The sequence below is a fragment of the Lampetra planeri genome, chromosome 13, assembly GCF_965212315.1.
Source record: "Lampetra planeri chromosome 13, kcLamPlan1.2.h2, whole genome shotgun sequence".
Classification (NCBI taxonomy): domain Eukaryota; kingdom Metazoa; phylum Chordata; class Hyperoartia; order Petromyzontiformes; family Petromyzontidae; genus Lampetra; species Lampetra planeri.
In genome coordinates, this window is record NC_136119.1 from 6839813 (window position 1) to 6856857 (window position 17045).

At 45.7% G+C, this 17045-nt stretch overlaps 1 protein-coding gene across 4 annotated transcripts; it reads left to right on the top strand.

Moving 5' to 3' along the window:
* Window positions 1-2161: 2161 nt before the first annotated feature.
* Window positions 2162-16906, top strand: BTBD2 (BTB domain containing 2). Of its 4 annotated transcripts, none has more exons than XM_078600021.1 (8): window positions 2162-2757; window positions 6361-6517; window positions 7354-7459; window positions 9669-9866; window positions 10625-10817; window positions 11585-11672; window positions 12255-12401; window positions 13717-16906. In XM_078600021.1, exons 1-8 carry the CDS (start codon window positions 2177-2179, stop codon window positions 13903-13905), a joined length of 1659 nt encoding a protein of 552 aa, XP_078456147.1. In that variant the 5' UTR covers window positions 2162-2176; the 3' UTR covers window positions 13906-16906. The 4 variants fall into 4 exon arrangements, with proteins under 4 accessions (XP_078456147.1, XP_078456149.1, XP_078456150.1 ...); XM_078600023.1 differs by having other exon boundaries at window positions 13744-16906; XM_078600024.1 differs by having other exon boundaries at window positions 10625-10662; window positions 13744-16906.
* Window positions 16907-17045: the final 139 nt, after the last annotated feature.

The following is a 17045-nucleotide window of genomic DNA, read 5'->3' on the forward strand; positions in this document are numbered from 1 at the left end:
ACGTACAAAATCAGCAGGGGATCAAATACTTTTTCCCCTCACTGTATATATTTTCAACTATGGCATTTTTAATGCAACTATGGCATTTTTAATGCAGAAGCATTCATGGCTAAACAGACCGATCTGACTGACAGATCCTTCCGCAGTGACCGCAGAGAAAAGAAAAGAAGTGTTATTTGTCCCTAGAAGCGTAATGTCTTTATATGTACAGATTAAATGTTGATGGGCTAATAAGAGTGAATTATTTGATAGCCCACTCATCTCAAACGGTTATTATATCATTCGCTGCTTTGGCCACATAAAAAAATTGACCACTATAAATGTATGCCACCCGAGGTGGTCCCAACAAGTGAAATATCCACTCTGGGCTCATGGGCTACGAGAAGAGAATGAGAAGGGAGGACTAAGGGAGGAGGGAGAGACAGGGAAAAGTAGGGAGCAGAGGAAGAGAAGGGAGGATGGGGGGGAAGAGGGAGTGAGGATGATAGCAAAAGACAGTGTGATAATACACAGTACCTGTCAACCCATACAGTTTACCCGTATTCTTGTACAGGGAAATTGGGGTTTCAGGTCCATATGGCGTACAGCCGTTTCAATACGGGTAAACATTTTTTGTCTGTTTGTGTTTCTCCCATGTGATGGGACTTTATGGGATGAACGTTGATACTTTTAAGGGCACGGGGTGACCAATAAGATCTGAATTGGTCTGTAATAAGGTAGGCACTGATGAGGGGTTGACGGGAATGGAATAATATGGCAGGGGTTCGCAACCAAAATAACAGCCATTTCCTCCAAATTCGGTAAAAAAAAACCCGTCAATATTTCAAGAGCCGCCATGCATGTTGGTAGAAGATGGTCCTTAAAAGAGCCGCAGATTACCTACCCCTGGGACTAAAGGGGAAGGTGGAGGGAGTAGACAAAGGAGGGTAGGGGGAGGGTGTGGAGGTCTGAAGGATGATACGAAGCGATGCAGAGGGAGGAAACTTAGGGGGGCGGGAGTGAGGGAGGAGGAGCAGGAGGGATGGAGGAGGAGGGGCAGGAGGGGTAGAGGAGGAGGGATGGAGGAGGAGGAGCAGGAGGGGTAGAGGAGGAGGAGCAGGAGGGATGGAGGAGGAGGGATGGAGGAGGAGGGGCAGGAGGGGTAGAGGAGGAGGGATGGAGGAGGAGGGGCAGGAGGGGTAGAGGAGGAGGGGCAGGAGGGGTAGAGGAGGAGGGATGGAGGAGGAGGGGCAGGAGGGGTAGAGGAGGAGGAGCAGGAGGGATAGAGGAGGAGGGGGAGGAGGGATGGAGGAGGAGCAGGAGGGGTAGAGGAGGAGGGGCAGGAGGGGTAGAGGAGGAGGAGCAGGAGGGATGGAGGAGGAGCAGGAGGGGTAGAGGAGGAGGGGGAGGAGGGATGGAGGAGGAGGAGCAGGAGGGGTAGAGGAGGAGGGGGAGGAGGGATGGAGGAGGAGGAGCAGGAGGGGTAGAGGAGGAGGAGCAGGAGGGGTAGAGGAGGAGGGATGGAGGAGGAGGGGCAGGAGGGGTAGAGGAGGAGGGGCAGGAGGGGTAGAGGAGGAGGGATGGAGGAGGAGGGGCAGGAGGGGTAGAGGAGGAGGAGCAGGAGGGATAGAGGAGGAGGGATGGAGGAGGAGGGGCAGGAGGGGTAGAGGAGGAGGGGCAGGAGGGGTAGAGGAGGAGGGATGGAGGAGGAGGGGCAGGAGGGGTAGAGGAGGAGGAGCAGGAGGGATAGAGGAGGAGCAGGAGGGGTAGAGGAGGAGGGGGAGGAGGGATGGAGGAGGAGCAGGAGGGGTAGAGGAGGAGGGGGAGGAGGGATGGAGGAGGAGCAGGAGGGGTAGAGGAGGAGGGGCAGGAGGGGTAGAGGAGGAGGAGCAGGAGGGGTAGAGGAGGAGGGGCAGGAGGGATGGAGGAGGAGGGGGAGGAGGAGGGATGGAGGAGGAGGAGCAGGAGGGGTAGAGGAGGAGGAGCAGGAGGGGTAGAGGAGGAGGAGCAGGAGGGATGGAGGAGGAGGGGGAGGAGGAGGGATGGAGGAGGAGGAGCAGGAGGGGTAGAGGAGGAGGAGGGGCAGGAGGGAATTTAGCAGGAGGAGGAGCAGGAGGGGTAGAGGAGGAGACAAAGACAGGAGGAGGGGACAGGGAGGAGGAGGCAGCAGCAGCAGGAGGAGGAGGACAGAGGGGACATGGCGGCGGGCGGCCCGGCCGTCGGAGCAGCAGCAGCAGCGCCGGGCGCTGCGGGGGTAGCGGCCGCGCTGGCGGCCGTGGCTGCCGCTCCCGGCGGCGGCGGCGTAGGAGGAGGAGGAGGCGGTGGTGCTGGTGGTGTCGCTGCTGCTGCTGGTGGTGGTGGTGGAGCAGCAGCAGCTGCAGGAGCAGGAGGAGGTCTCGGAGTTCTTGGAGGAGCAGCAGCAGCAGGAGGAGGAGGAGCGGCAGCCGCAGTCGCTGCAGCCGCAGCCGCCGCCGCTGCTGCCGCAGCAGCAGCCGCGGCCGCGGCCTCGGGCATTTACAGGGAGCCCGTGTATAACTGGCAGGCCACGAAGACGACGGTGAAGGAGCGCTTCGCCTTCATGTTCAACAACGAGGTGCTGAGCGACGTGCACTTCCTCGTGGGCAAGGGGCTCGGCTCGCAGCGCATCCCCGCGCACAAGTTCGTGCTCTCCGTGGGTAGCGCCGTCTTCGACGCGATGTTCAACGGCGGCATGGCCACCACCTCGTCGGAGATCGAGCTGCCCGACGTGGAGCCTGCCGCTTTCCTCTCGCTGCTCAAGTGAGCTGCTCGTGGTTGTCTCCTCGCATTTGGGGTCGGGGTTTATCTTCTTCGGTCGCCATCGCTTTTGTCTCTGCGGCCTAGCCGTGTGCGGAGCCACCGCAGTTTCCTAGCCGCCTTGCCGGCTTCGGCGACTCGGATCGCGGACGATTTGGTGCCCCCCCCCCCACCCCCGTGTGCGTCGCAGCGTGAAAGTTGTAAACGAAACGCTCATTCTGGTTTTGTTGGGCGCTCCAACACCTTGGGTTGGTTGAGGATTACCGTCGTGGTCTACCGTTGTTACGGCTTCCATGCTGAACGCGGGCTACTGATTGAGGCCAAGCACGGGGGGAAGCCTTCGGGCTTTCCTGGTTGGCTCGGCCGGGGCGCGAGGCACTCGGCCCGGCCGGCGGCCCCCTCCCCGCCACGCATCCAGACCGCGTAGATTTTATTTTTTCAATTTTATTTTCATTCTTGGTTCTTTTTGTTTAAAACCTCCCTTTGCTTTGAGATGAGCGACTGTTTAATCGTGTAAATGGCTTTTGCGGAGTGTAGGGACAGTGCAAACAATGGCAATGCGATGGGGAGTATCTTGAAGTGATTGATTGCAGGTGCGCGCATCGCCTTTCATCATCAATCCCCAACGCAGTTGTTGACTTTAGCATAACACAATGTGGCTCGCATTGCAGTTTTACTTTGCATTTTCGCATGCTTCTTCTTGAAAGGGTTGGACCATTTAACAGCGGTGCGAGCACCGAGTAGGTGCTAAATAGTAATTGATGCCTTTTGTTCTCAGAATTTACTGCACTCTTTTTAGCACCGCACACACACGTGTGTGCAATCGTGCATGGAGCAATGGAAAAATGTAATTTCGCGAGCGTGTTAGCAGCATTCTAGTGGCAGATAACAGCGAAATGGTCATTGTCACGATCGGCTTTTATTTTGCAGAAAGAAGAGAAAAATATTGAGTTGACAGCTTGCGCATCCACCGTGTAATGCATTAGTTTGAAAGGAGTTCTCATTTATTTTCTGATTGGGCTTTCTTTAAGGGATATCAATTGTTCCATCCGTTGTCTGCCGCGTCAGGAGCGAAATACACGCAGAAACCCATCGTTGAGAAGATGGTATCTCTAGACAATCAGGTGCAGGGTGTCTAATAGGTGTTCTGGGGGCGTCTGCCAGGTTTCGCCACTAAGGGGTGGATTTGGCCACACAAGCTGCATGCTTGACATGCAACTTATTTCGTGCCCCGAGGCAAACCGTTATTTTCACACTTCGCTTATTTTAGTTACTTGGAAATACATCTCGGGGTTCGATACACCGGAGTTATATGACTCAATTTTTTATATTTTAATTAAGTAATCTCAAGTGGGACTATGCTGCCCTCTCTAAAATAATATGATTTATTATCAGTTGATTATTCGTAGCAGCTGGTGTAAACCGTTTCTCTGTTTTGTGGTGGATAGCTGATATATTAATCCAATCCAACCTCAGCATGCTTCCTAAATGTGGTGTGCATGATGCTCTTTTTTTCCCTCGGTACATAGCACTCCAAATGTAGCACACTTAGCGTGGTCTTTAGTTGTTTGCACATGCATTAAAGAAGACCAGATGAAGGGCTTGTGTAGTATTGCATGTTGGCAGGCTTGGTTAGGATACAGTCTATCATCTGCAGTATGTTCCTTGAAAAGATTCAGTATAACAATGTATTATTTGTCCATTATTTCAGAGAAGGTCCCCTAAAATGTATTTGCATTAGCACGGTTAGCTACGTACGGTGCGAAAGAAGTTCTACATGCATACATACAATTGAGTAACTGTAGTTACCCAAATGTTGCAGTTACATTTTATACATATTTGGGGTTTTTGCGTTCCACTATTACGGTGCTTTAGGTAACGGTGTTGAGACGGGGTCTTTAATGTCACCATACAGCTGATGGCGTGCTTCAGTAATGCCACAAAAAAATTATCAGGCGCTTGCAGGAATAAAACCGCCGACAGAGCAAGCTGACCCACCGGTGAGCGCGATGACCCCTAGCCTTTTAAGCTGGTCCACCAAACACATTGCATGTAACATTATGACAGTTGTATTGGAATGGAATTAAGTGGCCGTTGAATCCAAAATAGCACATTTAATTTGGAAAGCAATTACACGTAATTAAATATAATTCATATTTACCCTCAAATTAAATAAAGTAGCACAAATCAAAATGATTACATTAAGTTAAATGTTGTCAAATAGGAGACAAATCAAGTTTCATTGTTTCCCTTAATTGGACGGACACCACGGGGAGAGAAAAAAAATAGAATTTGTTTTATATTTTTATTATGGTAATACCAAAACGAAATAATTTAATGAATAATTCCATATATATTGTAGGACGCTTCGCAGTAAGGAAAATAATTCAGGGCTGCTGCAGGGCAGACTGGAGCAGTCGCAGAAAGGCTCTGTGGAGAAAGAGTACAGAAGAGATGAAAGCTTCCAGCGTAAATGGCCGTGGTGTGTGTGTTCGTTGGATGTCTGTCAAGTGCCAGCATGCAGTGCTGCATAGTAAAAAAAAAAAATAAGGATATTTTTTAGTTGAAAAACTAAAAAATATTGGAAAAACTAAAAAATATCCTTTTCATTCTGGTGAATAAAAAAGTCCTTTTCATTGCATCACTTGTCAACATCACTTGTTAACAGTATTTAATACAATGGTTGCTTATTTATAATCTCCATATCAAGAACAAGTAAAATGTTCCAGTAAGTTGGCTTAGATTTTTGGCAACCTTCAATACGGTTTCATCTTCTAGTTAATTATTTTATTCATTACGTTTTAATTTAGTATGCTAACAGTTATATGACACTATATTGTAGATTCACAACTGTTGTAATTTAAAATAATGTTTCAGCCTTAAGGACTGTACACCAATACACCGTGCATGTCACTAGTACGGCCATGTAGTTGGGCTGCTCCATCTATCATATGTGAAGAAAATGAAATTCTGATATGACAATAGCAGGGCAGTGGTCTTTTACAACAGCGCCTTAGCCCATAGCCATGATGTAGTAAATTGTATGTCTGGGTCTTATTTACCGAAATGATGAAATGGCCACACCACATGGTTTGGCCACACAACGTGTGACCACACCATGTGGCCATTTCATCATGAGATGTCTGAAATTGGCACAATTGAAAATATAACCAGGTGTTTGGTTGCGGAATAAAATGTATCCCTTACTAAAAAGATAGTGATTGCGGGAGGTGAGAAGCTAGCCTCCATTTTCAGTATTGAAACGTGCCCATAGGCATGGCAAGAACGGGGTACTTTATTTCACTCGGCGTGCACATTGCATATTTGAGAATGTGGCTGAAAACACTTGGGCGCTGTTACGTGTGTGGCACATCATGCAACTCTCTGGGCTTGGCCACACCCTTATTTAGTGCCGTTGCGGTTATTTTGAATGGGGGATGGTGGCTTTTAAAGTGTTCGGTGTGCTTGGCTACCATTGCTCTTTGTTGCCAGGTCAACCTTGTAAAAGCAAGAGGCTGCTTCTTCACTTGCCAAGAAAAAAGTGAAGATTTGGCCATGCTCTTTGGGAATCACCCGGTGCCGTTTTGTTTTGTGTTGCTCCGGAAGGTTCCTATACTCGGACGAGGTGCAGATCGGGCCCGAAACTGTCATGACAACTCTGTACACGGCCAAGAAGTATGCGGTTCCTGCGTTAGAGGCACACTGCGTGGAATTCCTCAAGAAGAACCTCCGTGCAGACAACGCGTTCATGCTTCTCACGCAGGTGCCCCATGCTTTCCCATCACTGAAAGCAACACAAAATGTTCCCTTTCCACAATTTTATCCCAGTCGTGCTATTGGTGTCATGAATGAGATGAATAATGTAATCAAATCTCACGTAGAACAGTGTGTGATTCTCCCCCCCCCCCCCCGTATTAGAAAATGGCAATTTGAAATGCCTTAAATTGACCTCTTGTCCACATTAGGGGGCAGCACTTTTCCATCCACTCTGCCGTTTGAGTGTCATGTTTGCCACGTTGCAGTCAAAACTATATTTTCTTTTTCAGAGCTGGAATTTAGCCGAATTAAGGGCAGAACCATGTTTAATTTGTTGTGTTTGTTTGTGCCGTTATTGGTGACCCAGCTGAAACCATCTCACGAAACTTGAGAACCTTTTTTAATCACAGGTGGCTGCTATATTTCAACCTTGAATATCAGCAGTGCCTACTCGTTGCCATGACCTCTGAGCCATCCGACCACCTTGGATAAATCGCACTAGAATGTGGGGTTGATGTCTTCATAATCACCTACGCACATCTTTAGCACAATACATATGCAGCTACCGCCTGCTCGATATTTTTTATCACGTGTTGGATTGAGGTGTTTTTTGTTATGGTCCTGGAAAAGTGTTTAATCGCAGTTGAGTTAGACTGATCTAGTGAGTTCTGTTTGTGCTGTTACTGAAGCACGTATTAAGCTTGCAGAGGGCAAGTGATGCTTGATCCCCGGCGTTAACCATCGATTGATCTCAGAGTTTTCTGAAACAACAACCCTGCTGGACCTGTGCGAAATGAGTGGGAATTCCCACTTGTAATGTTCCTTGCGTGTGCATCATGGCAGGCCCGGCTGTTTGATGAGCCTCAGCTGGCCAGTCTCTGTCTGGAAAATATCGACAAAAACACGACGGATGCTATACATGCTGAAGGATTTACAGATATTGATCAGGGTAAGTATTATGGAAAGGTACACTTGTGCTCAATCTAAACATGTGCGTGCTTTTCAACATACTTCATCATCATCATCCTGGGGTAGCAAGGTGGTGCAGTGATAACACTTACGCCTTGCAGCAAGAAGGGTCTGGGGTTCAATTCCCAATCTAGGAACCTTTCTATGTGGAGTTTGTTATCCCCCTGCTGTTTTCCATGAGTTTTCTCCAGTTTCCTCCCATAGCTAAACAAAATCCGATACAATGTAACTGGTATTGGCCAAACATTCCATTGCAGAAACATTATTTTCAATTTACTGCATTTGGATTACACTTAGCTGCTCCTTACTACGAAAACATGGCAGGATCCTCCTTAAAAAAAACCTTAGACCCAGGCTTGCCTGGGTAAACAAGTGTAATAACAAATAAATCATTAGCAAAGTGTTCATCCGCTGCTGCATGAAGGCCTCCCTCCCCCTGCCTATTTTAAGTTCAGCTTTGCAGCCTTTTTTGTGCAATTTATTTTCACGGTTTGTTAAAATTACTCCTCAAATCTGTGAGGTGTTCAAACCTCTTCCATTTGTTTGCACCTTTATTCTTTCAATCAGGATTGCAAAATATAGTCGAATGGTGTAAATAACCTTAATGACAGCGTATCTTATTTTACTGCTCATTTTGTACAATCTCAAAGTAGCAATTCCGTCCTTGTAAATGGTTTTGATGATACCCATTTTCTATTTTTTCCACCAAATTAGGTAAAAAAAATGCCTGAACGGTTGTGTTTAATGAACAAGGTCGAGTCAAGAACAGATGCATCATTGTCATAAATTGATAATGTGCACATTTCTGCTTATGTATGCAAATAGGAAAAATGTTAAGACGCTAAATCGCACAGTATATAAATATGTCAGGCATAACTTAAATGCAAATCTGAGCCATATTGAATTTGGAATGCAGTTTTTTTTTGTCATGCATTCATCTTGAATTTTGCAAAAAACTGTTTTCAGCCCAAGGGAACTGAATGAAAGTAGTGCAGGTGCATTAAACCCTGCCGGAGAGCAAGTGCTGAAAGAAGTATTCTGCACAGAATTTAGAGTGCCAAATGTATTCGTCATGAAAGAGCAGTGCAGTTATATTTACGTGATCGTTTGCCTATTTTTGACGATTCAGCGTAATGAAATCTTGCCACATTGGACTTTGTGATGTGTAGGAAGTGACCGTGCTGCTCTGCATGGTTTGTTCTGGCATGATTAATGGGGTGAAACATTACAGCTGCTATCGGAGTGTTAGCTTAATTTAGCCATGATTATTATTTGACATTTACGAATATATGTATTTAAAAATGTAAGTGCTTCATTTAAAAAAATCTAAATTGACATGAAAACAAGAAAACGTAGCTGAATACAATCATCAACACTCAAACTGGGTCAGTAATGCATTGAACACTTTGCAACACTTCTCTACAAACATATTAAGCAATGGTGAAGAGATTTTATTTGGACCTTCAATTATTTCAAATGTTATCTTATTTTAATGTGTGCATATATTAAATGTGTGTCAACCATAGCTCCCCATTATCCCTTTCAAATTAAAACTACCAGTTGCACAAATAGGTTTATAATAAGAATAAATCACGTTTACTCTAAATATTTACAACTCTGAAGCACCTTACAGTAATGGACATCATTTAGACATCTTCCAGCTTGCACTAAACTGTTCACAATGCAAATTAACCCAGAATAAACCAGTAACCTTTTATCACAACCCTTGATATTTCGCCTAGATAGTCAATAATCATTATAAACCATATTCCGAATCAGCATTCCTGATGGAAAATACTACATTTTTAGGACAGAATTGAAACTAGGCATAGATTTTTCTGACTGGACATCCAATGAAAGATAGTTCCATAATCTTGGAGAAGATTTCACAGCATGTACCAAACAAGCGAAGCATGTGATATATGATTTGTAAAGCTAATTTGAAGTTAAAACGAACAAAACTATTAACTTAAGCATATGACTGGCCGTAATATTTATCGTGATGCTATAACTTTAATTACCAAATTACCCTTGGGATGTATCACAGTGCTAGTGTATTGCATTTCAGCCATTTCAACACCATATATATATATATTTTCGGGCCTCTCGCATTCCGAGGCCCAGGCTGCAGCCACTAAGGCCAAGTGCGTCAATCACACTGCAAGGACATCACCTGCCGCCCCGTGCAGATACCCTGGTGGCCGTGCTGGAGAGGGACACGCTGGGGCTGCGGGAGAGCCGGCTCTTCAGCGCTGTTGTGCGCTGGTCGGAGGCGGAGTGCCAGCGGCAGCAGCTGCCTTCCACGCCCGAGAACAAGCGGCAGGCGCTGGGAAAAGCCCTCAACCTTATCCGTTTCCCCATCATGACAATTGAGGAGTTCGCTGCTGGTATAACCACTTTCATTGTCTCTTTGCTCGCTGTCAGCTATTTGTGGTTTGTGCGAGGGAAATTGAGATTTTCTAGTCTGGGTTTTCCTTAATCCCAAAAACCATAACATTACCCGACTAAAATGTGTTTTGGGGAGCATAGCATAGGGAGGCTTTCATCCGGGTCACAAAGATGCCTTGTATGGGAAATCTTCACACCTAGTCCGATTACTTCGCCGATTGTGTGCCTGCTTTAAAGTGACTTTCAGTTCCGCTGTGGTTCCTCAAATTAGGAGATAAATTTACCGATCAAACTTGTACATGTGTAGCCTTACAGCATTGCTAACTTTAGACTGAGTGACGGCATGCCTGATTGGGCAATGTGTAAGATTTTTTCATAACTGAAAAGGATTCTTTTAACAGAGAAGTAACAGAAAAATTATGTTAATAATATAATGTAGTAAACTTCAGTATTGTTACATTTAATAGACAACATTGTCGAGGTAATTGAGAAAAGGAAGTTTAGATGAGCGTGATATGTACATAATTGAGTTTGGAGGCTAGGTTCCTGAGGCAGGCATCTGGGAGTGGCATCCAGAGGTTGGCGACGAAAAGGGAGACCTAATTCCATATTTAAGCGTACTCTATAACAGCAGACCTTGAAAGTCCATTTCGAATGAACAGCAACTGTGCGATCTTGCGGGAAAAAAGGGAATGATTTCCACATGTTGCGATCTCAAAGACCTTGGCCTTGTTTAACTGTCGACCCTGACACGCAGGCCCGGCACAGTCGGGGATCCTCACCGATCGTGAAGTGGTGAGCCTTTTCCTGCACTTCACGGTGAACCCCAAACCACGCGTTGATTATATCGACCGGCCGCGCTGCTGCCTGCGTGGGAAGGAGTGCTCCATCAATCGCTTCCAGCAGGTGGAGAGCCGCTGGGGCTATAGTGGCACCAGCGACCGTATAAGGTGACTGCTAACTGGGTGTGCAAATGATATCCAAATGTTAACAATTCTCATGGGGTGGACACTGGTACAATGAGACAAAACAATACAGACGAGATTGTACAAATGAAACAAAAGATAATTTTTGTAATCAAATCGTGGTGATTCATCAAATCGTAGTGGGGATGAATCATTAGCTTAATCTGTTTAGAAATAATACATGTACGATACATGCATCAAACCATGTTTGTAATAATCTTAAATTACAGCTTTTTGTCTTGTTAATCCACTGTTGGGTGAAGTTCTCCCCATGCCCTGTTGGTCATGGGGGTTGTTTGACCATGCTTCACGCTGGTCCGTACGAGTCTTTAAATGAGGTTTCCTCTAGCCGGGAATCGAACTTAAAGTCGCTGGTTTAGAGTAATGTGCTAACCACTACGCAACTACATGCCCCCATGCATGTACGAATTGATTATTTCTAATAAAATATTTAGTCCACTAAGGATGATAATACAAGTGCCACAATGGCAACAAAAAGCTTGAGTCGAAATGAGAGCCCAGATTCTGTAAATTTCAGCTGTAATGGCTTTAAAATTATTGAAACCCAGCAGATTGATCCCCTCTAGTAATAATGAAGTATATGAAACTATTTCAAAATTTCCCACTGTACCGCTGCACAATTGCAAATTTCCTTGATTAGCTTTTGCCTTTCACCAACTTACACACAGCAAATGATGAATAATTTGTCAAAAAGGGGCTCCTAGAGACCAAGTGTGCCCTTTCTTTTACAGGTTTACCATGAACAGGCGAGTGTTTGTCGTTGGATTTGGCCTCTATGGCTCCATCCACGGCCCCACAGACTACCAAGTAAACATCCAGGTGGGTGCCTTTGAGCCACTTTAAAATCGACACAGACACCCATGTCAATTTAAACGCAAGAGCTCGGGCAGTTGTGACTGAGGTATTGCAGAATTTCAAAACGGCCCCTTATCTGACATCTCTACAGGTAAACAAAAAAAGTATTGTAAGATGTCGTTTTTTACATTTTAAGTAATATTTGCTCAACAAATGTAGATTGTGTTGTGATTTCCAAGGACTTTTTCTGAGCGGCTCGCAGAGGTGGTGACGAGTAGTGTAGTATGGTTGTCATGGGCCCTGGTGAAAGTAATGAATTGAGGCCCCATGTTTTATCAGTCCCCTTTCCCCTCGCGTGTCCGTTTGCCATTGGCGCACTTCACACACGCTCGCGCATGTCCAACGATGTAGGCCAAGGCGTCTTGGTGCGTCCAAACACCCACCTGACCACAGAACTTTATCATCAATAGTCCCAACAATCTGCAAATACCGACACTTGGTCATCTTGCACCTAAGCTTCTTTGGCCAGTGGGGCCTGGTTTATTTGCACTGCCTACACCCTTGATAGCTATGCCATTGGTGATGCAATCCTGTGGACCTTCACAGATGCTGCACACGGAGAGCAACACCGTTCTGGGGCAGAACGACACAGGTTTCAGCTGCGATGGCTCCGCCAACACCTTTCGTGTCATGTTCAAGGAACCCATAGAGATCCTGCCCAACGTCAACTATACGGCCTGTGCCACCCTTAAGGTATGGCTGCTGCGTTTCATCTGTATTCCGTGATTTATTATCGGCTGCTTTGATAGACAGTTTGAGCAGTAGGGGAGCTGCTTTTTTCTGCTGTTGCTTACGTGCACGCTTCGTCTCTGGCATTATGCTTAACATGTTAGAATATGTTAAGCAAACGTAAGCTTTTAAGTTTTACTACAGAGCAAAAGGTTTAGTATTCTCGGTTGGCTACGTACGGTGTGATACATGTGTAGTAACGTATATTCAGTCACTACGGCGTTTAGCGCTTGCTACTGAGAGCAGAGTGGAACTGTGCGTATTAGAGCCTCTCTCTGGCACCAGAGTATGTATGGCATGTAAGGGGGCCCTAGGGGCATGATTCTGGTGACAGAGAAAGGGCAGTTGAGGACGTGACAGTCTAGGTGAACCCGAGAGGGCACGTGACCAGGACAGGATAATGAAGGGAGCCAAAAGGTGGCGAGAGGGACACAAGATGTATGGCCCAGAACCTTCGAGTTGGATGAAAGGGGGCGTGGCCGAGGGCGGAGCCAGGCCACGCTGAGGGGCATAAAAGGGAGGTCCCGAAAGCCGATCCGGGCTGTCTTCTGAAATCAACCCGTGGTGCTACGTCTCTTCGCTCTTCGGTCGTCACGTTCGGCATCGTGGGGCAGTCCGTGTCACTGACCTGACCTGGTTATGTAGTTACCCCGTTGTGGTCTAGTTAATAGTGGTAGTTACCACCTGTGTCTGTACCCTGTTGGGATTGTAGAGTAAACGTGTTGCCTCCAAGTTGAAGTGTGTGCCTCTGTGGAACCCACTACACATGTACAATTTAACTAATAATCCACCACCATTAGAGGGTAAATTAATTTTTTCCTAACCTTCGTCATTATAAAACAAGCCCTAATCCTCGTAGATCACTCATAGATTACCAATGAGAAAAATACCATAGTTCTAAGGATTTTTTTATGTACAGGTGAGGAAATTGTTACCGGATTATTAATTTGTTCATTTTCCTTTGATAAAAAAAAAAATCCCGTGAATGCATTCATGAGCAGCAGCATGTGCTCGCTGTTGGCGCTGCACTTTGGTAACGAGACAGATGTGGATGGGCTTATCGCACTGTGCGTTAGCTTTTATCACAGCTCTGGGCACCACTGTGGGTGAGCAAAGCAGGGCTATTACTGTAGGCATGGCCCCTAATGAAGGTGAAATTAGTGTGCCGCTTTGCTGCTATGAAAGGCAGAATGAGCCCCTCACCTTAACCATTTTAATCTGGTCTCGCTGCTAATATATGCACGGTCTGTTGCTTTGCATATGTATGCACTCTATTGAGGCTTGCATGGCATTGTGGATATTTCAGGGTCCGGACTCGCACTACGGCACCAAGGGACTCCGCAAGGTGATCCACGAGTCCCCCACTACGGGCTGCAAGACCTGCTTCACGTTCTGCTACGCGGCGGGCAACAACAATGGCACGTCGGTGGAGGACGGTCAGATCCCAGAGATCATCTTCTACACGTAAAGGCCAAACGGGGGAAAAAAAATCCTACTGCTGGCTCGGTCGTCGTCTTTACGTTGTTTTTCAATATTTCTGACCGGAGCACGATTCGTTTATTTTCCATCGCCATGTTTGTCGTTAATGCCGGACGGCCAATTGGTGCAAGAGCCCAAGGTTCTTGCTTCCGGTATTCCCCCCCCCCCCCCCCCACCTCTTCCAGAGAGGGATCTTTAGGCAGGAAGACCTTCGGGGTAGCCATTACGGACGAACTCCCAATGTTGCAGGCGTCAAGACAACCTGGCTGAGCTTTAACGTATGTAGAAACGCTACCTGATTTTCCAAGCGGTAGTTTTGTGCGGAGGCTTTTTCATGAGTTTTGAGTGGGGAGTTGTGACATGCTACCGTTCCGTCCGTGAAATCCAACCGAGGACTTTGTGGCTTTCTGCATTATACCGGTCTTCTGATCAATATAAAGGTTAAGGTGCAGCGCTAGAATTTCTCACTCACGCCGCTGCTGGTGGAAGGGCCTCCATTAAGGGGAGCTCTAGAGACCCTTTGTGGAGGGTACTTGGCCCACTGTTCCACGCCGATCAATGTAATAGGTCTCAAATAGTGCGCCAACTACAGCTTTGTCACATTGCCACTCTCAAAACGCTGCCGGTAGGTTGCTGCAGGTTCACTAGAATGCCTGCACCTGGTGAGTGCGAGCAGCACTGAGCGATCACACGCAGAAGTGCATTCCTGCCCCCACAGTCCAAAACTGTAATATTCACGTAGCACTTGGTGTTCTAAGTTCTTGCACTTGACTTGACTTTTTAATGTGGCAGCAGTGCGTAGCTTGGAGCGCCTGCGCAAATCGGGGGCGCAGAATCTACACACTGGTCAGAACGCGCGTTGGGCTCGCAGCAAGGGATCACTCGGTGGCAAGTCACCGCGACAACCACCCACACTGGTTTTAACGCTGGGAAAATGTCGAAGAGCAGTAAATCTGGAATACCTCATGACGTACAATCATATACAGGGTTACGAAACTGAAGAGCTCTGCTGCCAAGGGTGCACCATTTCCTGTGTAATAGATTCATGGCGTGTTCTCTTAGCTCTGTTAGTGAGTTTAGTTTATTTTTGAATTCATCAGTAGTTACTGGTAGGGAGGAATGGAGCAGTGTTTGGCGAGGCGATGAGTTGTCAATTAACATGAAAAGGAATCCTGAGGTGCGAGTCTTCTAAGAAGCGTGTAATGTAGCAGTTTGTTTTTATAATTGCAGTCGAAGGTTGTTAAAGCGCTGTCACATTTTACCCACAATTTGCTTGCAATTGAATTGCAGTAAATACGACTGGACTTGCAAAAATTAGTGCAAGCTTCTGCCAAAGTAGCCACACAATTCATTATTATTCCTAAATGTTTTATATGTACAATGAACTAATTAAAATGGGACTGCCTTCTTTAAGCAAAAAAAGACAGCCATGCTGTTAAGTAAATATGTGCAGATGTTTAATGTGCAGATGTTTAACGTAAGGCCAGTATTAATTCTGATGATGGAGCTTAATTTTCATTCTTGCATTTGTTGTCTCTTAAATATATAACTGATTTCCGCTGGATTGAGTGATGACAAAACCGCATTGCAAAATCTGTAGAATTTTATTTAAAACTGCAAAAGTTTAATTATGAATCAAGCTATTTTAACCGTAGTGTTAACAGATGTTTGCAAGTTTGGGGTCTTTCTAAAACCTGGACAGTGTCATTGTGATCACACATCAATGGACAGTGCTTATCAGTTTGGTTGGTAAAAACATTACAAAAATGAAAAATTACACACGAGGTGTTGGCTGCGTTGCCTTCAACACATTACGGCAGTCGTGTTAATGACGTTCAGTTTTGCATGTGGAAAAGTGCAGTGACAGCGGTCCATTAAAGGCTTGAGCAGATGTTAATTGTGAAGTTTTCAACCAAATGTGAGTGATTTATAAAGAGAGGCTTAACTAGCTGCAAACTCGCGATAAGTTCTCGTGCCCAACTATATTTGCGAATTAGTTTCTAATTACATTTATTAGCAGTTTGAAAGACCCTGTACATATAATGTTGCTTTCTTCTGTGTTCGTAAGTAGAAATGTGATTGGAATGTTGGAGCACGTTTTTATGGCAAAAAAGCAGGGTAGGGTTAGGAAATTGGTGAAAGCAATAGTTTTAGGAGGATGCGATGGTTTAACATTTTGCGCATAACCTGCCGCTTTCGTGTCGCACAGTTGCAGTCCTTTGTGGACTGTTTAAGCGTTTTCAGGCCTTTGTACTATTTTGTTTTTATGCTTGAACATCAGCCCAGCTTGTATGTACCGCAGCCGCACCTATTTAATGGCCACGGCCATCATTGTTAATGCACGACATGCAGTTGATTTACATTTCGTTATAGATTTTCATTAAATATGGAAGCCCCATTATCACGAATGGAATAAGATGACAAGTGAAAATTTACTCAGCTGTATGTCAACTTCGATGGTAGGTTAAATGCATCTGATTTCAGCTATCACGTGATCATAATAAAAAATAACAATACATGAATGGTTGTCAAACAAAGCTTGAAATTATATATGTAAAATGTAAGAAAATTTGCGTGTCTGCACTTTACTGATAAAGGTGATGTATAATGCTTTGCTTGATTTGTTTTCTCCCCGAGTTGTACAGTAAAGGCAGAAACTGATAAAACAAGAAAAATTGAAAAAAAGAACCATAAAAAACATTACCAATGTGTCTGGTTATTTCCTCTGGGGTGACAAATGAAAGCTTTGCATGCGGTAAACTGAAATCCACCTCGGCTCCCAAATGACAAGACGGACTCGCTGTATGCAAGTGCTGTGACTTGTGTTCGCACTTTAACCGCTCCGCTTGATTAGTTCCATCATAGAAATGGAAGACATCCTATCACTGTCTTTTCGCCGTTGTTGCTGTTGTGTTGTTTTTATTTTGTCGCTGCTTTGGGCTTTTTGGACAACCTGTATCCCAAATATAATAAAGAATGTAACAAGGAAATATCCATGCAGTTCTAAGCGCACGGACTCAACGTGTGCAGTATGTCACCAACGTAGCCTTTGAGGAAAGTCTTAACGTGCACTGGTTTACCACATGGCTTGCGTTTTCAGTGCCAAGTTCGCCAAAAAATCAACATGAC

Bases quoted from the DNA above. Each gene is read 5' to 3' on its own strand.
- BTBD2 (XM_078600021.1), top strand. From the start codon at position 2,177: ATGGCGGCGGGCGGCCCGGCCGTCGGAGCAGCAGCAGCAGCGCCGGGC. The intron at 7,460-9,668 runs GTAAGTATTATG...CGCCCCGTGCAG, and splicing joins ATTTACAGATATTGATCAGG to ATACCCTGGTGGCCGTGCTG. The intron at 9,867-10,624 runs GTATAACCACTT...CCTGACACGCAG, and splicing joins AATTGAGGAGTTCGCTGCTG to GCCCGGCACAGTCGGGGATC.